Raw genomic sequence first — 25,884 nt, forward strand, 5'->3', positions numbered from 1 at the left:
GCCATCATATGTCTTCTAAAAGTCAGGTAGTTGTTTATTTCCTTGACATCTGATGGGAGGGCATTCCACAGGGTGGGTGCCACTACCGAGAAGGCCCTGTGCCTGCTTCCCTGTAACCTTACTTCTTGCAGTGAGGGAACCGCCAGAAGGGCCTCGGAGCTGGACCTCAGTGTCTGGGCTGAACAATGGGGGTGGAGACACTCCTTCAAGTATACTGCTCCGCCCTTATTTCAGACATTGTGATATATCAGTATATATTACAAAGCTAAAAACCCAGCCCTACCCAGCCCTACTATTCGCCTCTACATAAGTAGTTCCAGCTTTATTTCAGGTATTGTGATATACCGGTATATTGCAAGGTTTAGTCGATGATCTCCTGATGTTGGAAACCAGATATCGCCCAGCCCTAGAGATGAGTTCTCAGAAGATGTGTTATGAAAATTCACTCAGCAGGAGAGCCAGTGTGGTGTAGTGGTTAAGAGCAGGCGACTCGTAATCTGGGGAACCGGGTTCGCTTCCCCGCTCCTCCACATGCAGCTGCTGGGTGATCTTGGGCAAGTCACAGTTTTCTGAAGCCTCTCAGCCTCACTCACCTCACAGAGTATTTGTTGTGGGGGAGGAAGGGAAAGGAGAATGTTAGCCGCTTTGAGACTCCTTCGGGTAGTGATAAAGCGGGATATGAAATCCAAACTCTTCTTCTCAGCAGGGGGAATATGAACCTGAGCTTGCTGGATCAGACCAATGGCCCTAGCACTCTGTTCGGCCTGCAATTCCTCAACAGCTCCCAGTGTAGCAACATCTATCCTTGATCGTCTTCCGCTTGTTCACAGCCTAAGTTGCTGTTCTTTCTTTTAAAAAAGAAGAAGCTATCAGGAGACTTTCACACATCTCCTGCATTGCTGCCTAGTTTGGCACTAAAAGGATGTAATCTTTAACATACTTAATTGGAAGGAAGTCCCACAAAAATAAATGGGACCTGCCTTCAAGCAAATGTGCTTAAGACTTGCGTTTAAGTGCTCCTCTGTATTCTGCTTTCATTTAAAATGGATGACAACTGTTACATTCCTTTTAATATGTGCCATTTTTATCTTCTCTCCCAAAATGCTTTATGAATTAAATATAGGGAAGAAGATTAAAGGGGGAGAAATAAAGAGGCAGAATTTTTTAAAAAAATGGTTGCACAAGCAAGGGTGAAAAGAAAGAATTTTCAGGAAGAACTCAGAATAGATTGAGAGTTGATTAGATACAAGAAAGCTATTCCTGGAGAAGAGGAGAAAGATACAATTCTGATTGAGAGTCTGTCTGGGATTACCTAAAACAGATTAGATAAGAGGACAGCCAGGCAAAAGCTCCATCGATCCTCAGAGCTAAATTTAAAATAAAGAATCACATTTGAAGCACCTTGAAAATATCTCATTCAAGACAGTCCTATGATTTTAACAACAACTTGACAACTTGATTTGGCAAAGATATTTGTGCATGATCTCTTGCCCATTTGCAAGGCAAAGCTATGCACCATGTGACCCAACAAGCCAAACCAGGGATACTGGTGTCTTAACAGACCATGAGCTTGAACGTCTTGTGATAGGAAGCCAAAGTTCATTAGCTCTATTTCCATATTTGGCAAATGCTTTTAGGGCTTTCGGAACATTTTAGTGGTTCCACTCGCTGCTTTATCTTTTGTCATTTTTTTGGGGGGGGGGTGTCTTTTTAATTTGATACACTGCTTACCGTGTTCTTTATTCCCATTTGTTGTGCAATCAGCATTGAGGCACTTCTCAAAAGGCAAATTACAAATCCTGCAGACAGGGGAAAGTGCAGTGCTCCCCCTTCCCAAACCTGTGATGCTGATGGCTGGGAAGGGGTTAAGAGTGTGCTGCAAGTTGAAGGCCAGGGTGGAAGCTCTGAGCTGTACTGCAGGAGAAGCCCTGAGCTTTGCCCAAGTGGGCAAGAAGTTATCACTGGTTAGTTCTCTAGTTGGCGGCAGCCAGCAGAAATCAGCCCAAATCAGCTGCCACTGGCAGGTCTCCAGTTGATGACAGCCAGGAGGACGCATCAGACCAGGGTGTTTCAGAGTGCCAGAGGATTTGGTATCCACTGTCTCCAAAGCCTCCTGGATCCCTTGGGGGCCCTGATCCTCTAGTCCCTCCGCTGTGCTTTCCTGGAGCAGCTGCAGTGAAACCAGAAAGCACTCCACACTTTTCACCACAGGCACTGCAAGTGGCAGCCTAGGCTTCCTACTCCTGCATCCCAGCGCAATCCTAAGCACGTCTCCCCAGAAGCTAGCCCTACTGGGTTCTATAGGGCCTACTTCCAGGAGAACGGGTGCAGAATTGCAGCCTTTATAAGTATGTCAGTAAATGTATAAGCCACATCCACAGGTTTTTCTACATGCCAAGAAAATCCAATCGTGGCCACTACTTGCAAGAGTCGTCATAGCATGCACACCAGTGGCTAATAGCATCAATTCAACTCTTTGAAAGTTTATACTCGTTTACGTACATTCTCCTTTATTCACACTCAATTATGCTTCATATTCTCATGCTCAGGGAGCTCTAATTATATTCTTTGCCATACGCAGCTTATGCTTCTAATAATACTCAGGCCCATGAAAGTAGATTAATACTCATATTCAATCATACAAAGAGAAACCTCCATCACTTTTACTTCTGTGTTGCAGCAGGATTTGGCTGCTGAGTCAAACCTTAAATCTTCTGCAGAGCTTCATTTTCCTGCAGTTTCTTTCTCCGTGCAAACCTGAGGCTCCTTCTTCCAGCAGCGTAGCAATGCTGCATCCACAAGGGAGCCAGCTTCTGAAAACCAGCCTACGTGAGCGGCACACAGTCCACTGGTTGGTGGGAACCCATTCCCAAGCGAACGGGAAGAGATTCCAAATGGCAACCCATCCATCTGCTTAAAAGTGTGCTCTTCTGAGGGCTGCCTCCCCTATGCAAATCCCAGTTCCTTCCCCAAGAGTCTAATTATGAAGCAATTGCTTTCGTGAGCCCTACAGGCATTTAAACACTCCCTCCCTTTCTCTCTCTCTTTTAATGATCTTTCACACTGGCAAGCCCAGGAAAGTACTGGTTCTAACACCTCTGCTTAGCAGTCAGGGCAGGAAGCCTCGAGAACCCAGGATAAAGGGAAATTCTGACGAGAACAGTGTGTTGAGCCATAGACAGCTATTTTCAAGGGAATGGAAAGAAGCAATCAATTCTCGACATGTGCTCTTTCTACCTGATATTAAATGACATTTTGTCATTCCTCCCCCCTCCGAGTAAAAGAAACCAAACACAAGACATTACAGCAACTGGCAGTCTAAAACCTCAACTATATAAAAAACAAAAGACATGGGAGCAATTTTTCAAAAGTGCACAGGAATCACGATTTTATCTTAAGCATTTTTTTTCCTACTCAGAAGTAAGTCGTACGGAGCTCACTAAAACTCTTCTGAACGAGGGCTTGCATAGCAGCAAGCGCCTTTGGATTTGATTGGACTTGCTTCTGAGTAGGCATGCATAAGATTGGGCTGCTAGGCTCAGTAGGTTCAACTGAAATCAGAGGGATTTAGTTCAGTGCATATGATGAGGCTGTGTAAGCCACAGTTTTGTCAGTCATAAATGGAATATGGATCACCCTGTAGTCAGAGAGAGAATCGTCAGAGAATCATAGAATTGGAAGGGACCCTGGAGTCATCTAATCCAACCCCCTGCAATGCAGGAATCTCAACATGTGGGGCCTCATCCAATCTGAAACCACACCGGCCCCTGCTTAGCTTTGCAAACATACTAGCAGTTTTATTGCTGCACCAGTAGGGTTCATCATACATAAACTCCTTTTAAAACCAAGTTGGCTGCAAGCCTTCCCCCAGGTGAATCTGTCAACTTCAGATTCTCAATTTTCCAACAGTAAACTCAGTTCTACACATTTCTGAATCAGTTTATGATAAATGTCCTTTTGGAAATTCATTGGCCTTTTTTTGTGACCAATTCTCCTAGTATACAGCACACAATTTTGTATGTAATTTCCTGTTATATACATGCCTTTGAAAGCAATCTTCCCCTAGCATATTTTGTAGGTTATTTACACCAGCATATGCATTTTTATGCACATTGCTTGGCCAGAGAACCAACTGCGTTGCAAAACTCGGAACTGCCTCTTTTCTTAGTAAAGCTTCTAGGTGAATCCCTTCTTTAATCTTTGCAGCAACATGCCGGCTGCTTTGGTGGCATTTCTGCCGATCAAAGGGCTCGCGAAAGCACATAAGCCTTGATGAATATAAAGTAAAACAACTTAAGTTGTCAAGCCTATTTATTTAATCAGATTTGGTTATCAGATTTATATCGTGCCCATTCACTAAGCGGTTTAGAGTGGTATACACGGGATCATATTACTGTATTCTCAGAAAAGACTGCTTGAGGAAAGTCAATCAGTGAATGTCATTGCTGAGCAGGGGTTTGGACTCTCTAGCTCATGGGTAGGCAAACTAAGCCCCAGATGCGGCCCAATCGCCTTCTAAATCCGGTCCATGGACGGTCAGCATGTTTTTACATGAATAGAATGCGTGCTTTTATTTAAAATGCATCTCTGGGTTATTTGTGGGGCCTGCCTGGTGTTTGTACATGAGCAGAATGTGTGCTTTTATTTAAAATGCATCTCTGGGTTATTTGTGGGGAATAGGAATTCATTCATTTTCCCCCCTTCAAAATATAGTCTGGCCCCCCACAAGGTCTGAAGGACAGTGGACCGGCCCCCTGCTGAAATAGTTTGCTGACCCCTGCTCTAGCTGAAACCCAGGCCTTTCAATTTCCAAGTACAAAATTTGTAATTTTGGTGGGATATAACCCACCTAAGATTGTGCAAATATTCATCTTTTACAATCCAGCTCAGGTCATTGTCTCCTTGGCTTTGTCTGCTTCTGTACTGACCCACCCCATCGGGTTGTGAAGATGATGCTCAAACTAGCCAAGAATAGAGATATTTGTCTGAGGGCTTATCCAAACTTCCTGCTTTGTCTTGGGAAAAGCTGCTCTTTAGAGCTCAATTGGAGCAAATAGCAATTTGAATTTTCTCCAGATCGACATTTGCTCCGATTTAGAGCTGAAGTGTGGGTTTTCCCTGGGAAAGGAACGTGGAAAGGGAGAAACCACTTGGGTGTCAAGCAGGAAACCTCTCATACCTGTACTTTCTAGGCGCAGACAAGTGAAAGTGTGGACCAGCCCTCAGTCAGCACAAAAGGAGGTATGATTTCTGCCCCCCACCCCTTCCAACCCAGTTTCTTCCCTGCCACTATTGAGGACTAGGAGAGCTGCCGCCACTTTGCTACTGCAGCAAAGCCATTAGCGGCACTCCTACAGGGCTCTCTGGCAGTGGATCAGCCACACTCTGGGAGGGTCCTTCTTCAGAGTGGCGCATATTGAGAGGGGCAGCCCCAGGGAGTGCCTGTGCTGCTGCCGCTTTGCAAATGAGCAAATATTGCTGTTAAACTTTACAAGATTGACAGTTTCCTGCTGTTAAAGTTGAAAGGATATTTTCTACCACTGCGGCAAAGTGGAAGCAGAGCAAGCACTCTCCTACCCTGCCATGCCCTGGGAAGACCCTATGTTCCCCTGGGTCCTTCATCAGAGCAAAACCTGGTTGTATGTAATGCTCTTGAGAGCCTCAGCATGACCACAGCTGCTGCACAGGGGGGCAGCATCAACTCTCCCTCAAATAGCATCATTACTTGTGCCAGCCCTTTTCTGCTGTATTCCTGCCCATCTAAACATTGTTGCTGCTTCCTCTGCTTTTCTTGGCTTAACTATAAAAAGGTAAAGGGACCCCTGACCATTAGGTCCGGTCATGGCTGACTCTGGGGTTGCGGCGCTCATCTCGCTTTATTGGCCGAGGGAGCCAGCGTACACCTTCTGGGTCATGCGGCCAGCCTGACTAAGCTGCTTCTGGCGAACCAGAGCAGTGCACAGAAACACTGTTTACCTTCCCACTGGAGCAGTACCTATTTATCTACTTGCACTTTGACATGCTTTCGGACTGCTAGGTTGGCAGAAGCAGGGACCGAGCAATGGGAGCTCACTCCGTTGCAGGGATTTGAACCGCCGACCTTCTGATCGGCAAGTCCTAGGCTCTGTGGTTTAACCCACAGCGCCACCCGCGTCCCTGGCTTAATCTTTGCAGCAACATGGCTTAACCATATGGACGATCAAATCAGGTTTCATGTAGTGAATGGGACAGTATTCTTCTCAGTCAGCTTTAGCTATGCGATGACCTCACTGAGGACACAGCTGTAAATGAATAAGCAAACAGTTCCGTAAGGGATGCTGAGAAGGAATGACTAAAGGGAATCCTTTCTTTGGCAGAAAACATGAAGAAGAAAAAAGTTAAGAGGAGCTTCTGCTCAACTCTGGGGCACAGTAATTCAAAATGTTCTGTGAAAACTGAAGCTCTCCATTTCAAGTTGCTTCTACCAACAGTGGATTCAGCAGCAATCCTATGATCATTTACGTAGCAAGTTCCACTGCACTCAACGTGGCTGTATCCTGAGTAGACCTGTACAGGACTGCATTGCACACGTAATGTTATGCTTGCCTACATGCATTTTTGTAAAAAGAGAGAGAGAAGAGCGTAGATTATGGCTCATACATGATCTCTCCTCCCCTTTGCTATCACGTAAGCCATCTCCTTTGTGATAATCTAATATCTCTATAGCAACTACACCAATTACTTACATAGGAGAATAACATCAGGGAAGTATATTTTTAGATGCCGTTTAATGTGTAATTTAGCAGCAGGAAACAAAAAGGCGAGCCACCTCCATGCCAGCAAGGGCTTTAAGGCCTACAAACCAGAATCTGAAGATGTCTGATTTAACCTTTGTTTCACACTTGTGCCAATCTCTTTTAATAATTATTTTCAACGCCACGCATTTTCTCAACGCAATGTTTGATTTGCTTTTTCGATGCAATAACTGCTCTAAATGAGTTCTGATTCCGCCCCCCCCCCAATCCCGAGATCAATCTGATATAAGCCAGGTTATAAATATTTCAATTAATAAATAAAATAAATATATGAAACCTGCCCTGCTTCAGCACATTTGAAAAGCTGTACATAATGCTCAGATCGCTGTACCTATGCAACTATATGTCTGGTGGTTTATAGGGTTGTTTCACGTATTTTAAGCTACTTATGCAAGATGATGATCCTGTTTTATGAAAAAATAAAAAAAAATGTGACTTTACTGACATGGGCCCATTTAGAGCCCTGCAGCTACATTGGTGCAAGGGAGCTCCATGCATGCAACATAAATTACTATTCGTCTCCTATCCCCTCCAGCCCGCCCCCATTCAACTTCAAAATTAGCTCCAGAGGGTTGGGGGATCCTCAAGAGGAGATGAGGGCAAGGGGTGGGGAGAGAGAAAAAACCAGGAGTACCATTGTGCCAATGGAATCCCCTTGGTACAGCATTGGACCCAACCTCCGGGGATTCTAATGGATAGTCAGCATTCATAATTCATTTCATTATAGCTGTGACATAAAAATAGGCAATCTGGGGTAAAGTGTCCCTGGTTCAGTTTGAGAAAGAGAGAACCATCCCATGTTTCCAGTAAGGTAAAAAAGGTAAAGGACCCCTGGACAGTTAAGTCCAGTCAAAGGCAACTATGGTGTTGCGGCGCTCATCTCGTGTTCAGGCCAAGGGAGCCGGCGTTTGTCCACAGACAGTTTTCCGGGTCATGTGGCCAGCATGACTAAACCGCTTCTGGTGCACGGAGGACCGTGATGAGTGCCAGAGCGCATGGAAACACCCTTTACCTTCCCGCCACAGTGGTACCTATTTATCTACTTGAACTGGCGTGCTTTTGAACTGCTAGGCTGGCTGGATCATAGAATCATAGAGTTGGAATAGACCACAAGGGCCATCGAGTCCAACCCCCTGCCAAGCAGGAAACACCATCAGAGCACTCCTGACATATGGTTGTCAAGCCTCTGCTTAAAGACCTCCAAAGAAGGAGACTCCACCACACTCCTTGGCAGCAAATTCCACTGTCAAACAACTCTTACTGTCAGGAAGTTCTTCCTAATGTTTAGGTGGAATCTTCTTTCTTGTAGTTTGGATCCATTGCTCCGTGTCCGCTTCTCTGGAGCAGCAGAAAACAACCTTTCTCCTTCCTCTATATGCCATCCTTTTATATATTTGAACATGGCTATCATATCACCCCTTAACCTCCTCTTCTCCAGGCTAAACATGCCCAGCTCCCTTAGCCGTTCCTCATAAGGCATCGTTTCCAGGCCTTTGACCATTTTGGTTGCCCTCCTCTGGACACGTTCCACTTTGTCAGTGTCCTTCTTGAACTGTGGTCCCAGAACTGGACACAGTACTCCAGGTGAGGTCTGACCAGAGCAGAATACAGTGGCACTATTACTTCCCTTGATCTAGATGCTATACTCCTATTGATGCAGCCCAGAATTGCATTGGCTTTTTCAGCTGCCACGAGCTGGGACAGAGCAACGGGAGCTCACCCTGTTGCGGGGATTCGAACCGCCGACCTTCTGATCAGCAAGCCCAAGAGGCTCAGTAGTTTAGACCACAGCGCCACCCGCATCCCTACCATGTTTCTAGTACTTAGGCGGCGATGGGAAGGAAAATTGATTTGGTTCACCCTAAGCTGCACTTCCTGAAACAATTCACTAAGTCAAATTCAGCTACTTCTCCAGACTTTGTCACCCACTTATCCAACCAAATATATACAAAGAAGTTTATATTAAGGGGGCAAAGCGGGGAGGGGTAACACGCATATAACAGTAAAATACCAAAAATGCACCAAATTAGAGAAAACTGCAAAATGGGTATATTAGGCAAAACTAAAAGGAGGTAAGAGGGGCACGGGTGGCGCTGTGGGTTAAACCACAGAGCCTAGGACTTGCCGATCAGAAGGTTGGCAGTTCGAATCCCCACCACGGGGTGAGCTCCCACTCCTCAGTCCCAGGTCCTGTCAACCTATCAGTTCGAAAGCACGTCAAAGTGCAAGTAGATAAATAGGTACCGCTCCAGCGGGAAGGTAAACGGTGTTTCCGTGCGCTGCTCTGGTTCGCCAGAAGCGACTTAGTCATGCTGGATACATGACCTGGAAGCTGTCTGTGGACAAACACCGGCTCCCTCGGCTTATAGAGTGAGATGAGCATGCAACCCCAGAGTCGGTTACGACTGGACCTAATGGTCGGGGTCCCTTTACCTTTTTAAAAGGAGGTAAAATCAAGTAAAAGCGAATTTAAAAATGGCATGCAAGACAGAAATGCTAAAATTATCATCTAGTGATATTGTAAGAATAACAGGTCCTACCACACCCCAGCATTCATCACAGTAGCAGCAGCTGGCACCCCAGTTCATGACTGGGAATGAAATAGCAGAGCCCTCTGGCCCACATCAATGACTGTTTTTTGAAAATTCCCTCTGTTTCAGAAGTGGCTTGTCAGGCAGTGCAGAGCTGCCAATTTTTGAGAAATGCAACCCCACCTAATTCTTTACATGCTTTTCTTGGATCCCATCCACTTTCTGCCATAAACCATTGGCCCTTCTGGAAGAAACTTTACTGCAATCTCTTCATCAGAGACCAAAGAGTTGATCCCACAAGTGAACCCGAGCTGTGAAAACGATCAAAGAGGTGGTGTGTCAAGCAAATGTCTGTTTCTATGCCATCCCTCCACTCCCCCCCCCCCCGGTTTTGAAGTGAAATGCAGCAATTTCAAGCTCACAGTCCTTTCATTCGTTCACATGATTGGCACCAGGAACTCCCTATGGGAACTCATGAGATTGATGCTTCGCTGGAACCAGAGCCCTGAGTGATCCTAACACAAGCTTAAGACAAGCTTGCTAGATTTAAGCATTACCTTGCACAGTGCCTTAAACAAAGCACATTGCAAAGCAGAAGACACCAAAACCTGAAGGACAGCACAAGTTTTCAAGGTGAGGCTGCAGAGAGTGATGGATAGCAGCAAATGGATTATTTACAGTGATTTGGGGTCCAGTCAGGCAGCCACTGATAAATGTGGCCATCCATAGCAGAGAGAGAAATGCCAGTGGCCTTCGCTGTTCGCCGTCACTAGAACGATAAAACCTTGGTTTTCTGTTCAAGAAACTCCCTGCATGAATATGGATTAGGGAGGCTCAACTACAGCTGTGGGAAATAAAAAACACCATACGGCAAGGATGTAAACAGAATGCAATTAAGCTTCAGTGCGGTTTGGGGATGAAGGGAGCGGATAGCTTGTGATTTATTTATTTTTATGTAGTGTTCAAAGTGTGGCCCTTTGGAGCCAGAAAAAAAAAGGTTTACCTCCTTTAAACAGCCTCCTCAAATCCCTCCGATCCTGTTTATGTTGGACTGGGTACTTAGAAGGCAACATCCAAATATTTTAAATTATAATATCTTAAAATATGGCAAGGCTCATCCTCAATTGGTTTACAATCATTTTTCCCCCCTATCATGCAAACCTTGAAGGAATTTCCTTGCCTCTTAAGCATGCTGGAACTACGGACAAAGGAAGCTGATTGATGGATAATTATCTACAGCGAGAAATTCTTTGCATCAAGCTGTCAGGTACTTAGAAATAACAATCACCTGGAAAGTTTGGGGGTGGGGTGAAAAACATTTGCCTGCTATGACTTGGATCTTTCTTTTTCTTTTCTTTTTTTTTTTTTTTTGAGGGATGAGACAAGCTAATTTTTTTCTGTACTGAAAGCTGGCTGGATTTTGAGATGGCTGAACAGATGTAGTTACACGATTGTTAAGTACCCCACTACTACCAGCTCAACATATGTATTAAATAAACAGAAGATGGTACAAGTCTACAGTCCTCTTTCCTCCAAAGAGGACTGCCTTAAGAAAACTGTCTCTTATCAACTCCCATGAGGGCTCCTGCCACTGAAAAACAATGGACTTGAACACTTCCACCTCACATGTACCATATTTTTCACTCTATAGGATGCACCCGACCATAGGCCACACCTTGTTTTAGAGGGGTAGAACAAGAAAAAAAATTCTCCCCCTCTCTGCGCAGTGCCCCTTCAGCGAAGTGGAGGGAGAAATGGAGCCCCTTCCATTTCTCCTCCCGCTTGACTGAAGGGGCGCTGCACAGCTCTCCCTCTCTGCTGAAGCCAGGAGAGTCTTGCTCTCCCGGCTTCAGCAAAAGGAACCCAAAGCCTTTGGAGCTCAGCGCGAGTTCCCACTGTGCTCCAAAGGATTCAAGTGGCTATCCCTGAAGCCTGGTGCGCACCGACCCCTCTCGCTCTCCAGGCTTCAGCGAAAGCAACGCGAAGCCTCCGGAGCATGGAGGGAGCGCTCCCTCTGCGCTCCGGAGGCTTTGCGTTGCTATTGCTGAAGCCAAGGAGCCTGCATTCGCTCCATAGGATGCACACACATTTCCCCTTAATTTTTGGAGGGGGAAAAGTGTGTCCTAGAGAGCAAAAAATACGGTATATAACCAGCACCCCAAACACAGCCTCTCTCAACATTTCCTTCTTCCATGCCTTCACAACTGATGGTTTCATAAGTAAGTGCCATATACAGTGGTACCTTGCAAGACGAATGCCTCGCAAGGCGAAAGAGTTTTTCGTTTTTTGAGTTGCTTCGCAAGACGAATTTCCCTATGGGCTTGCTTCACAAGACGAAAACGTCTTGCAAGTTTGTTTCCTTTTTCTTAAAACCGTTAATACCCAGGAAACCGTGCTTCACAAGACGAAAAATTCACAAGACGAAAAACCTCGCAGAACGAATTAATTTCGTCTTGCGAGGCACCACTGTAGCTCCACAAATCTTCCCAGCATTTAGCCTATTAAGTTCAAAGTTGCCACAATCTCTGACCCCTCGTTCCAATCTCAATCTGCAGCGAGAGTGAGTAACAATTCTATCAGTAGAAATACGATTGCTTATTCCACCAGCTCATACCATCCCAAAATTGTCCCGTACACCCCAAGTCAACTGCCCAGTGATCACCATATAACCAACAGTCATCTAGACCAACCTTTATTTATTTTACTGAGAAAGCAATATCCTTACTAGGCTATTGTCTAGAGCAGTGTTCCCCAACCTTGGGCCTCCAGCTGTTTTTGGACTACAATTCCCATCATCCTTGACCACTGGTCTTGCTAGCGAGGGATGATGGGAGTTGTAGTCCAAAAACAGCTGGAGGCCCAAGGTTGGGGAACACTGGTCTAGAGGAGTTCAATAGGGCCAGAGGGAGCTGAAGGGTGTTACCTTATAGATATCCAGGAATCCACACTGATGGTCAAATCGCGTGTAGAGCTCGTTGAGCATGCTGATCACCTGCATGGGAGTGCACTGGGCGCAGACCGCCGTGAAGCCAACTATGTCAGAAAAGAGCATGGTGACATCGTCGAACTTCCTGGCCTGAACTTGCTGCCCTTGCCACAGCTGCTGAGCCACTTCTTCCGGGAAGATGGAAATAAGGAGATCCACCGTTTTCTTCTTCTCTTCTTCCAGGGCTTGATGGGTTTGCTCCAGCGTTGCCTTCAGCTTGTCCATCCGTTTCTTCAAGCCGTCCTGGGCTTTGGCCTGCTCCCCGACGAGGATGACGTCGCGGGTGGCATCGTGAATTGGTATGTCTGAAAGGTGGAGGCCTCGGCCCATCAGCTCATCCAGCTTGTCCACACAAGGAGAGCCCAAAAACAAAATGGAGTTTGATTCCGGGACGTGAATCATTTGTCCTTTGATTTCCATCACCTGCAAAGTACACAAATGTAGTAATAATATATATATCAATATATCAAAGATTATGGAATAATGCACACAGTGACTTGCGATCTCGATCATACACAGTCTGTAGTCCGCTGGCAGTAGGAGTACAATATGGGCATGTCTTTAAGTTAACAACTTACATTAAAAACCTGACAGTACCAAATTATTCACCAAAGCCAGACTAAACGTCTTTCCTTCTGCAGTGTTGGATGGCAGGTTAAGAGGAATTCCCTACCAGGAGAGACTTTGCTCGTGTGCTCAAGACATTGATTCTATAAAACATATTTTGCTGCACTGTGCGAAATATGAGCAAGCCAGGGCTGAACGGATATTACCCTTGCTGGTACCTTTCCCGGGAAAATCAGAGGCTCACTGTGTCAGGTTCCTATTGGAAGACCAGACAAACGCTAGAACATTAGCAGTTTTTATCGGTGGTTGCAAGAACCAATGATCCCTATCTTTAAGTCTGAACAAAATGCTTGTTTAACCTGGAGGTAGGCTGTCTGAATTGTGCATTGCTTTGTAATGATTTGTTGGGTCTCTGGACCATAATAAAGATTGATTGATATATATATATATTAGCAATTATGCATGGCTAGAAATCTCAAAGCAAGCTTTCAAACCTGTCAAAGGTCCAAATGAGAATTTTAAGGTGCTTCCTAAGATGCACAGAACTACAGTTACAAAGTATCTTGGGAGGTCATCATATCCCTGCTCAGTGCAGGATGGAATTGCAGAATCCCTGACAGATGAACATCCAAGCATCTACTTAAATACCTCCAGAGAAGAAGAGTACGCCACCCAACCAGCCACTGTTTGAGAGGGCTCTATTTCCAAGGTTCATCTTATAACATTAACACCAGGTAATACATATAAACATCAGCTTACAGGTTCAACTAATTTGCCCATTATACATTCTCTGTATATCTAAAGTCTGTACAGTCGTATCTTGGTTCTCGAACGGAATCCATTCCGGAAGTGTGTTTGACTTCCAAAACATTCAGAAACCAAGGCACGGCTTGCAGCCAATCTGAAGCCATGGAAGCCATGTGGGACATTCAGGTTCCAAAGAGTGTTCGCAAACCGGAACACTCACTTCCTGGTTTGCGGCGTTCAGGGGCAAAAACGTTCGACTCGCAAGGCATTCAGGACCCAAGGTACGACTGTATATAGATCTTCCTGGTAGCTAATTCTCAGGACTACTGACAATGCTCAAGAATGCTGATATATTACACCAGAAGACAACCCCCCCCCAAAAAAAAAAAATAATAAACAAAGAAAACACAGAGAAAGAAAATACGCAATGAAAATTGCAGATTAAGTAGGGATTCTATCAAAAGTTGCAAGGGAATTAATAAGTTTTTGTAAGTTGTTTTTTTAATGTAAAGATGTAGTTAGAGAGAGACGTGCTAGGCCACAGGGTCACCCCGAAAGCGCAATTGCCTGCTGACTGAAAGCGGGATCCCCAGATGGAGGGCTGATTCACACACTGTCCTCCTAATCCCATCTGCTGGGAGTAAAGAGCATATCCAGCATAACTGCATGTAGGTGGTCCTGGATGTAGCAGCTGTTGGCACACCAAGATACTAAAATGCTCACCTCATTTTTATTTTAAAAACCATATCGTACATGATCTGTAAATAAGTTGAAAAGGGCACATCAGGAGAACGTTTAAACTCTGCAGAACAGAAGAATCTTGCTCAGCAATTTTGCAATCTGGGTTTTGATGTCTCTCCCATGCTTACTCGTGTTTTGTTGCTTCATGCAGAAAAACTGCTGCTACTTTAAAAGATTTTTACATTCATTTGGTTTTGATAACATACATCTAGGATTCAGTTATCGGCATGCCACTGCAAAGTCCATGGCAGACACTCACTAATAGGATGTTGGAGGAGAAACCTGGCCAGCCCTGTTCATGTGCCAAAGGGTATTAGTATTATACTAATTAGTATTAGTATTATCAGTATTATACTAATACTAATTAGTATAGAGCCCCATGGACTGCAAGAATATCAAACCTAACCATTCTGAAGGAAATCAGCCCTGAGTGCTCACTGGAAGGACAGATCCTGAAGCTAAGACTCCAATACTTTGGCCACCTAATGAGAAGAAAAGACTCCCTGGAAAAGACCCTGATGATGGGGGAAATGGAGGGCACAAGGAGAAGGGGATGACAGAGGACAGGATGGTTGGACAGTGTTCTCGAAGCTACCAGCATGAGTTTGACCAAACTGCGGGAGGCAGTGGAAGACAGGAGTGCCTTGCATGCTCTGGTCCATGGGGTCACGAAGAGTCGGACATGACTAAACAACTAAACAACAACAACAATTATCATTATTATTTTACTTAATACAGTATTAACATGATTTATGTATTTATTTTTTAGCTGCCACTCTTCTGCTTATTATTATTATTACAGCTTCAGTGTGCAAGGTAGGAAACAGCGTAAGAGAAACAAGCTGTAAAGGTAGTGTTCCCTGTACAGAAACAGATTTTTAATAATAAATTTAGTTGTGTCATAAAAGTTGCACTTGCAACATCTTCTGTCAACCTGGAACTAGAGATCTTATTAACTCTGGTAACTGTGAACATTTGCTCCACAAGAGTTTGTCCTCACAGGGTTTTTTTTCTGGTTCTTGACTATAACACTGCAAAATTGTTCCCAGCATGAAATCAAATCCCAAAGGACTGAGAGGCTCACAAAAAGTAATTTAGGGAAAAGGGAATCAAATAGAAAGAGACAAAATTCAAAGTGTGATGGGGGAATACAATCATTTAAATTCTTGAGACGTTCACAAAGTTAACTTGTTCAATTATATTGGGGAGGAACCTTCATATTTAGAAAATACCTTGTTAGGCAATGCACTATAAACATGTGTAGGACTGCTTTGTCACAATATTCTGGAATTATTATGATTTAAATGTCTTACGTCGACTCCTAAACTGCTGGGTAGATATGGACCCAGTGAATTAACTCTCCTCCTACTCTGAGACCAATGTAAGGTCAAGGAGGAAATGAGTTCGTTCTCTCTCAATAAAGGCAACTGCTTGAATCTCTTAAGTGATGGTGGAGCAACCATTTAAGGCAGGAATGGATAACTGCAACCCCCATGCACTCAATACAGCTCTGCAGAATTCTTTCGGGGCCTTGGGACTCTCTCTCTCTCCCCCTCCCTCCTCCTTAGCCACACAACTTTTCTCTAGGCCTCAGACGTCACCATTCCCACTTCACAGCCCGGCTGCAATGTGCACTTGAACTCTGATAATACCTCTTGCTCACCTTACTGGAGGTTACAGAGCTCTGTATGTATCGGAACTAGCCTACTGTGGAAAAAGTAAAATTCATTGCTCCATCCACTTTGGCTGCACCCGGAAGGTTGTCCAACCCAAATGTGGCCACCAGAAGGTTGCCCTGAATGAAACATGGTCCTCAGGCTGAAAAAGGTCCGCCCCAGCTTAAAGTGATTTTATGTGCCTTGTGAGAACAAGCCTTTCATTTGATGCCAATGTGTTCCAGCCTTCTCTAGCATCAGGTCCTGGTTTTCAAACATTTGCAGTCATCATCCTTACACCCACGTAATAACCTCACCCCTAATTTGAGAGTAAGCAATAGCTGACCTTCAGTGTATGTTAAGGGCCATCTAAACTTATTACTAATAACAGTTGTTAAGATAGCACTACAGAGTATTTTCATCATGCCCTTTGCACACAGTATATCTGTAAGCACCTGAAATGGGCATCTCTAGCTTGACACATTGGGTCATTTGTATGGAAAATTGCTCTTTGCTTTTAAATTTGTTCTTCTTGTTGTTGTTGTTGTTTAGTCGTTTAGTCGTGTCTGACTCTTTGTGACCTCATGGACCAGAGCACGCCAGGCACCCCTGTCTTCCACTGCCTCCCGCAGTTTGGTCAGACTCATGTTTGTCGCTTCAAGAACACTGTCCAACCATCTCATCCTCTGTCATTCCCTTCTCCTTGTGCCCTCCATCTTTCCCAACATCAGGGTCTTTCCCAGGGAGTCTTCTCTTCTCATGAGGTGGCCAAAGTACTGGAGCCTCACCTTCACGATCTGTCCTTCCAGTGAGCACTCAGGGCTGATTTCCTTCAGAATGGAGAGGTTTGATCTTGCAGTCCATGGGACTCTCAAGAGTCTCCTCCAGCACCATAATTCAAAAGCATAATTCTTCGGTGATCAGCCTTCTTTATGGTCCAGCTCTCACTTCCATACATCACTACTGGGAAAACCATAGCTTTAACTATACGGACCTTTGTTGGCAAGGTGACGTCTCTGCTTTTTAATATGCTGTCTAGGTTTGCCATTGCCTTTCTCCCAGGGAGCAGGCGTCTTTTAATTTCGTGGCTGCTGTCACCATCTGCAGTGATCAAAAAAATTTGTTCTTAATGTATTTTAAATTGTTGTACCCTGCCCTAGCATCTTAGGGTAAAAGGTGGCTAACCAATCAATCATCATCAGCTTGGACTCAGATACAGCATGAAGGAGGAATTCATAGGAGATAGCTTTGACAATCCTAGAGCCTTGGGTCTAAATGTAGTCCAAACTCGGGGGACCAGGAGTAGGATTCATGATAGGAGTTCATGATAGGAGACTTTCACTTCTACCTCCAAGGATATTACAGCCCTATATATTAAATATGATAATCCCTTAAAAGCCCGACACTACACCAAGCATGATAGAGCTGAATAGGGACTCCCATGAAACCCTACAGCAGATATTGGGAACCTAGGGAACCTGTAGACCTTCAGAAGTTGTTGGACCACGATTTCCATCATTCCTGACCACTGGCCATCCTGGCTTTGGCTGATGACAGTTCAACAATATCTGTAGGTAGGGATGAACAAATCTGCTAGTGTGGCAGAACTGTTAGAGTAATGGACTAGGACCTGGGAAGGCAGAGTTCAAATCCCCACTCATCCATGAAGCTCGCTGGGTGACCTTGGGCCAGTCACTGCATCTCAGCCTAATCTACCTCACAGGGTTGTTGTGAGGATTAAATGAAGACATGCAGAACCATGGGACCACCTTGAGGTCTTTGGAGAAAAAAGGTGGGATATAAATGCAATAAATTATAATTTTGGTTTTGCTCAGTTTCTAATTTTTCTAGTCTAAAGTCCAGTTCTCCACATTCCCATGTCAGTTTGCATGTATTTTCTTAAATCCTCATCAAAACTCACCAGCTTTTTAGTGTGATTTTCTCCTAATATACACGCCCTATATGCACATTTTTTTCAATTTCCCTTAAAGCAATGCATTTTATTTTAACCAATCTATACATTTTTGTGTACAATCAATCGTAGCATATGTATTTCTGTAAGCATCCCTTGCCTGGAGTACTACATTGTAAAATATGGAGAAGAGCAAATTAGGAAGGACAACTATGTTGCCATTCCCTTGCAAACTAGGCAGGCACCCCTTTAAATACACACTAAATCACATTTCTCCCCACTGCTACCTGGAAGGCACTATGCTATCTTGGCCCTAGAAGACTGTTGATGTGTTAAAACCCAGTAACATACCTGAACATTGCAATGAACATGGCAACAGAGCTAAGCAGCAGTTTTGATCCTATGATTAGGACCTTGTGCAGTGAGCTTAATAGGGGGGCATAAAGATTCTTGGTGGTCTCTCCCCCACCCCACTATAAAAAGGTGTCACCTTTTGTCTGATCTTCCCCCATTTGAGCTTCCAGCCGAGTGAATTGTCAAGAGACATTATTCCTCGCCGCAGAAAAGCTACCGTTACAAATTTCAAGTTATTTATAGAAGTCTCCAGGGTGTTATGCAATGTGCAACAGCCTTCCAACCCCCAAGACAGCAAATTTAGCCTTTTTGATTTATCTGCGATGCAAGAGAACAGCGTCAGGAAGGCAAGCAGCTGTTATTAAGGGAGAGGGAGGAGACATACGGGATTGATAAACGTCAGCCAATTTGCTGTGGAAAGAAGATAAACGCGGAAGATAAAAGAACACACCCATTAAAGTACCGCAGAGCCAATTAGCCGACAAAGGTTGCCTTCCCGGTGATGCAGCACCCACAAAACAGACCCCTGCTTGGCTTTCTGAAAATGGATTTTCAAGCAGGGGTTCTGAAAAGATGCAGGCCCCTTATCGTGTTTCAGAGCACGGAATACGGCATCTAATAAAGAATGCAGCAGCTTGAGCACATTCACGAGAACCTCGAGGCTGAATAAGACATTAGTCCAAATACAGGAGCTATTTCCCAACTCTTCGTGTAATAAGGAAAAAAGAACTGCCTGCCTGGATCATATACACTTGGGGGAGAATGAAGAGGTGGCGTATCACTTCAGCTAGAAGAGGGATGCTGAAATAAAATAAAATAAAATAAATAAAATAACAATCCCTCTCAACAACAAAAATAGCACAATAGGAGGGAGGGGGGAATCTAACTCAACCCCATCCTTGCTGAGATAGTTTTCCATTTGGAAACTTGGATTTGTGGATTTTTTTAAAAAAAGATTAACTTTTTATATACACAATAATATTTTATTATAAAAATCTGATGGATGCCTGACTCTTTGTCGATGCCCTAATCTCAGTATGGTTGCACCTGCACCATTCATTTAAAGCACTTATACCACTTTAACAGCAAAGAATTCTGGGAACTGTAGCTCCATGAGTGCTGCCCTAACAACTAGAGTTCTGTCTGGTCTAGTTGTTTGGGATCAGTTGCCATGACTGTGGCTCGAGGACATGGACAAAATGCTTGAGGGAGTTTGGTCAACCACCTGTCTTATTGCTCCTTGGTCTAGAAAGCTAGGAGGACTGGGCCGATGGGGCAACTCCTGGAAGTGGCAAATGCCATTTTGCTGGCACATTAACTGTGGTTGCTTTCACATTTTTCTAGGGCGGTAACACCACTTGCTCTCTCATTTACCCCTGAGAACCCAGTATCTCCCAACCTGTTGCATTCCTGTCCCACCTGCCTCCTGCTTCGGCTGCGAGTCCAGCTTTTCATAGTGGTTGCTTGTAGCAAACTTTGGAGCTTTCTACTTGAAGCCATCCAAGCACAGATCAACAGCACTGTTCTCTCAATAATTCTGGAACTGTGCTGTGGTAGATGATTAGCTGTTCAACCCTCCCATCATTTTTTTAAAAAAGGTAAAGGACCCCTGGACGGTTAAGTCCAGTCAAAGGCAACTATGGGGTTGCGGTGCTCATCTTGCTTTCAGGCCGAGGGAGCCGACATTTGTCCACAGACAGCTTTCAGGGTCATGTAGCCAGCATGACTAAACTGCTACTGGTGCATGGAGGACCGTGACAAGTGCCAAAGCGCACAGAAATACCATTTACCTTCCCACCACAATGGTACCTATTTATCTACTTGCACTGGTATGTTTTCAAACTGGCAGGTTGGCAGGAGCTAGGACAGAGCCATAGCTGTCAACTTTTCCTTTTTTCCAAGGGAAATTCCCTTATTTCGAATAGGATTCCTCACAAGAAAAGGGAAAACTTGACAGCTATGAACAGAGCAACGGAAGCTCACCCCGTCGCGGGGATTCAAACTGCTAACCTTCTGATCGGCAAGCCCAAGAGGCTCAGTGGTTTAGACCACAGCGCCACCCGCATCATTACCACTACAATGAGCCACTTTAGGCCAGATACATAACTGCTCTTCCAAACTTGCCTGGTTTACCTCTTCTGTTCTTTCCCTTTGTATGAAGCACTGTGTGCTGCCTTACTCTAACACTGGGGCACACGAGCTGCTTTTTTAGGTGGTGGTGGGGAGAGAAGCAACCTCCTGCTTCTTCCACAGCAACAGCAGCTATGGCAACAAAAGTTTTTACAGGGAACTGGGGTGGGTGGATGAGTGTGTCTCCAACAGCTTCAACCAGCAGGGCTTTCAGTTAACAGGAGAGGAACTTTTCCTTTTGAGGGGTGGGGAGAGAAAGTACTGTGTGTGCCAGTGCTGCTGTGCATGTATGTGCCTTTTCCCACACTGGAGTGGAGACAGGGCTTTTTTCCAGCCAGAACTCACCAGAACTCAGTTCTGGCACCTCTCAGGCGGGCGCCATTGCCATGATAAGAAAACAAGGGAGGTGTTCATGGTGAGTTCTGGCACCTCTTTTTCTAGAAAAATAGCACTGGCTGAGGAGGCAGTAAAAGAATTCTCCCCACTCTAGAGCAGTAGCAAAAGCATAAACTCTTTACAGGAAGGAGGAACCAGTCCCTGAGAAGCTGGTTGTCTACTGCCCTGGTCCTCAGTTGGTGAGGACTGATCCAAGGTGGGTCGTAACAGGAGCGCTACCCCAAAATATATGGGTAAAAGGTTAAGAAATGGGTCCCCAAATGCATATTTGGGATTAAAGTGGGTCCAGGGTATGAAAGACAGCTATCTATTGTGTGGAGACCAGATACAGCACTGCACAATTCGGAAAGAAGAGGCCTAGTGCTAGCTGCGTGTGCTGTGCTGTTGTTTTAGACTAGTCCTTTGTTACTGTTGTCTGGAAGCTGTGGCCCTCCAGACTACAACTCCCATAATCCTTGCCCACTAGCCATCCTGGCCGAGGAAGATGAGAGATGGGAGTCCAACAATGATGAGAGGACCACAGATCTTCCCAACTCCTGTCGTAGAGCAAATTGTCACTTGTGAAGCAGCTCTGAGATAACAGCTTCACTCAGATGGCTCTCTTATGACATCAGTATGGCTGCTTTAAATACAGTTAACTTTCCCATCATCATTGATATAATCCGATAAATTTTGCTTTTGGAATTTGGCAGGGTTTTTTTTTTTAAAGGAGAATCAACAGTGACTTATGCTCCATGTGTTTCTTTAACCCACACGCCACCTGTGTTCCTGGTAGCTCCTGCTGTCCTACTCCCCTGGGCCAATACCAGGCCCTGAGGCAAGATCATGTTCCTAATAACTATCTTCCTGAGCTCCCTCCTTTGCAAAGAGATCCTTATGGCAGATATTGCTTCTTCCTGCATGAGACCACAGAAAGTTCTCATATATTCTTGCAGCCAAGCCTGCAATACAAACTGGCACACCATTCATCTTAGGTTGGGAAAACCCTTTTACAATTGATTGAAAATTCTAGAAATTGTGTCACGATTCCTTCAGATAAGGATTTTGCAAATTGTCCTGTACAGTGGTTAGAGTTATATCTGAAGGAGCATCTCCACCCCCATCGTTCTACCCGGACACTGAGGTCCAGCACCGAGGGCCTTCTGGCAATTCCCTCACTGCGAGAAGCCAAGTTACAGGGAACCAGGCAGAGGGCCTTCTCAGTAGTGGCACCCGCCCTGTGGAACGCCTGCCCACCAGATGTCAAAGAGAAGAACAACTACCAAACTTTTAGAAGACATCTGAAGGCAGCCCTCTTTAGGGAAGCTTTTAATGTTTAATAGGCTATTGTATTTTAATACCTTGTTGGAAGCTGCCCAGAGTGGCTGGGGACACCTGGCCAGATGGGTGGGGTATAAATTATTATTATTATTATTATTATTATTATTATTATTATTATTATTAAGTGTCAGACTAGGGTCATGAAGCTCACTGGGTGACCTTGTAGTCAGTCACTGCCTCTCAACCTAGCCTACCCAACAGGGATGTTGTGGGGATTAAATGAGGTAAAGAACCACGTATGCCACCTTGAGCTTCTTTGAGAAAAAGCTGGGATACAAAAGCAGTAAATAAATAAGTCAAATAAATAAATCAGAAATACTGAAAGCACAGCAGGGGAATTTTTTATTTTATTTTTTTATTATTTTATATTTCACTTCATTATAGGTATGAAATCTACCTGCAGTAAAAAGAAAAAAAACACAACTTCCAATTGCCTTGACACCCATTGCTGATTTACTGAAATCCCTTGCTATGTGATAAGGTCTAGCAGTAAATACTGCAGAAGGTTTTCAGAGATGTAGGTATTCTATAAAAAGTACTACAAGAACCATAGTGAGATTGAACAGTGTGTGTGTGTGTGTGTGTGTGTGTGTTAGTAAGGTAACACTTAATGTAAGTTTACAACCACATCCAATTTAGAAATCAGGTCAGGACATTCTACTATAGTGAGTAAATTAATATAGTATGCAGCAGTCAGATAAGAGCTTTTAGCAGGGAAGAAACTTAGGGCAGTGATAGGGACCCCGTGGCCCGTCAGATATTGTTGAACTACAACTACAGATGTTGTTGAACTACAGCTCCCATCACCATTGACAATTGTCCATACTGACTGGGACTGATAGGAGTTGGGAGTCCAACAAAATCTGGAGGTCCGTGGGTTTCCCTTTCCCTGAGTGCTGATGTCAGGACAGAGTACAAGTACACAACTAAGTCTTTACCCATTCTCATCTGCAAAACATTGCAGAATGTGGCTTTCCTAAGACCACCTCTTTGTGGCAAGGGTAAGAAACAAAGTAAGGACTTTGTAAGTTTCAGATTGACCACTATGCTGCAACTGTGTTGTTAAATCACATGTTTTGATGCCAGCTGGACATATTATCTGATATGGTAAAAAAGCAGATTTTCTCCAAGGCTTTAGTACTGATATGCCTATGTAGTCTTGACTTTTCTGGCACTGCATCTTTCCATTCTCCCTACGACAAATAATCAGTATTCAAGGGAAACAGAATACTGCACACCTATTCCTCCAGATTCAATTTCAGAAATATCGGCATACTTCCTGCAAGAGATTATTTTACAATAAATGCCAGAAATGCACTAGTAGGAATAATTCATGCCCAAGTCTCAAAAGCTGAGATTTGTGATTTTGTTCAGGCAAACCATTCTATTTTTACTTGTGATTAAATCAGACCCAGGCGGCATCAAAGCCCTTGCAGCTTCTTATGAATTATTTAATAAGAAATCTTTTTTAAAAAGTCCACCCAAAACTGAAGCTTGAAGACTGCAACAGCTTCTCTTTATGACACATAGTAGTCTTCGTGCAAGTCTTTGCGTAAAATTCTTCTTCCTTTCCTTGTCAAAAATGGAACAAACCATTTTTGGTGGTATCCCTGAATTTTTCAAAAGTCCCTGAAAGTGTCATTTCACCTCCAGAAAACCCAGAAAATGAACTTTTAGCAAACTGAAAAGAGAGTTAACTTTTTTTCCTCAGAGAATCAGTGTAGTGTTTCATACAGCAGTATCACACCACTTTAAAAACCATCATGGCTTCTCACAAAGAACCCTGGGAACTGTAGCTTGTTAAGGGTGCAGAGAGTTGTTAAGAAAGTTCTATTCCCTTCTCAGAGCTGCAATTCCCAGAGTTCTCTAGACAGGGGAATTGTTGTACAACTCTGAGAAGTGCAGCTCTGTTGGGAGAACAAGGATCTCCTAACAACTATCAACACCTTTTAACAAACTGTGGTTCCCAGGATTTTTCCAGGGAAGCCATGGCTATTTGACAGAAGTGATAAGTGTATAGTGCAGATGGGATGTGTAACTTGCTGAGGGGGCTGTGAAATCTAGAGACAGGGCAACGTGTAGCAGAAGAGAGAAGTTTCACAATGATGAAGTACTGCCTCCTGCTAGATATAATGCTGTATCACCTTGCCAACAAAGGTCCGTATAGTTAAAGCTATGGTTTTCCCAATAGTGATGTATGGAAGTGAGAGCTGGACCATAAAGAAGGCTGATCACTGAAGAATTGATGCTTTTGAATTATGGTGCTGGAGGAGACTCTTGAGAGTCCCATGGACTGCAAGAAGATCAAACCTCTCCATTCTGAAGGAAATCAGCCCTGAGTGCTCACTGGAAGGACAGATCGTGAAGCTGAGGCTCCAATACTTTGGCCACCTCATGAGAAGAGAAGACTCCCTGGAAAAGACCCTGATGTTGAGAAAGATTGACGGCACAAGGAGAAGGGGACGACAGAGGACGAGATGGTTGGACAGTGTTCTCGAAGCTACCAGCATGAGTTTGACCAAACTGCGGGAGGCAGTGGAAGACAGAAGTGCCTGGCGTGCTCTGGTCCATGGGGTCACGAAGAGTCGGACACGACTAAACGACTAAACAACAACAACAATAACTATGCAGAAAAGGTTAAGCAGAATTATTATTATTTTAAATGCACACTTAAACTTATTTATTCATGCACAGAGATTTGTGCATTTCCAGTTTTACAACCAAATTAGCCGCAGGATCTTTCCTGAAGCAATGCAGCCTCACCGTTTGTTAAATTAATACCACAAAGAGATGTGAAGCTCCGAGTGTTGCTCGGAGGAGTGCTTTTATTAGTGCCGCGAATTGAGGAACCTCGGCACTCATTACATCTCAATAAAGGGTCTTCAGCTCAGGTAACATCACATTACTCAGAGAACAGGGTAAACAAATTGGTTTCAAGGTACGCTGGGCAAATGTAAAACGGTGGATGGTTCTTTCATCTCAGGGTCTAAATCCTAAAGGAGTTTGTCCCTGCCAATCGAAAGCCAGCCATTGTTGACAATGTGTATTGATAAATTTACTGTGCTTATAAATGAGAGGAAGCTCTTATAAAAATTTGCCACCACCTCCATGGGCTCTTGTACAGGATGAGGAACCAGTGGCCCTCCAGATGTTGGCAGATTACAACTCCCATCAGATCCAACCACTGTTTTCCTGCCCTTTCTCTAGCATCTTGTCCACTGTGTAGGAAGAGAAAGGTGATTCAGCAACTGAGTTAGTTCAAAGCAACTGTTTTGCATTTTGCACTGGCTCAGGGACTCTAACCATGCCTTTGTCAAATAAATGTTACCCATGAAAGCATAATATATTCCATTTCATACTGCTAAGTCACTCTTCTGAATGAAGGGGGGAACAAGGCTCCTGCAATTGAATGGCCAAGAAGATTCAAATGCTTTCTTCATTATCTTTCTCAATGTAAAATTTGTATGCATTTATTTTCTTGCGTAGAGACTGTCCAGTAACCATTTGAACTGCATGCATCTTAAAGTGACCATCCTAAAAGAGGATTTCAAAGACAGGGCCAAGCAGGAGACCACTGAGATACCAGTATAACCATTGGCCAACACCCACTTTTCCCCAGGTCTAGCTCAGCTCTCCCCCACCCGAGTAAAAATTGGAGCACCTCTGCACCAGCCCCAAATTCCTCTCTCATCACCTTGTTAGACTTGTCTCCAGGGATTATATCCACAAAATCATGAGCCCATTTCATACA

At 44.3% G+C, this 25,884-nt stretch overlaps 1 protein-coding gene across 1 annotated transcript in view; it reads right to left on the reverse strand.

The window, feature by feature from the left end:
* GUCY1A2 (guanylate cyclase 1 soluble subunit alpha 2) overlaps positions 1-25,884 on the reverse strand; it is a 150,831-nt gene that overhangs the window by 62,493 nt on the left and 62,454 nt on the right. Inside the window, exon 5 of the mRNA XM_028726190.2 lies at positions 12,249-12,734. Coding sequence (XP_028582023.2) covers positions 12,249-12,734 — 486 coding nt within the window. The remainder of the gene's footprint in view (positions 1-12,248; positions 12,735-25,884) is intronic.

Source organism: Podarcis muralis, chromosome 4 (assembly GCF_964188315.1).
Source record: "Podarcis muralis chromosome 4, rPodMur119.hap1.1, whole genome shotgun sequence".
Classification (NCBI taxonomy): Eukaryota; Metazoa; Chordata; class Lepidosauria; order Squamata; family Lacertidae; genus Podarcis; species Podarcis muralis.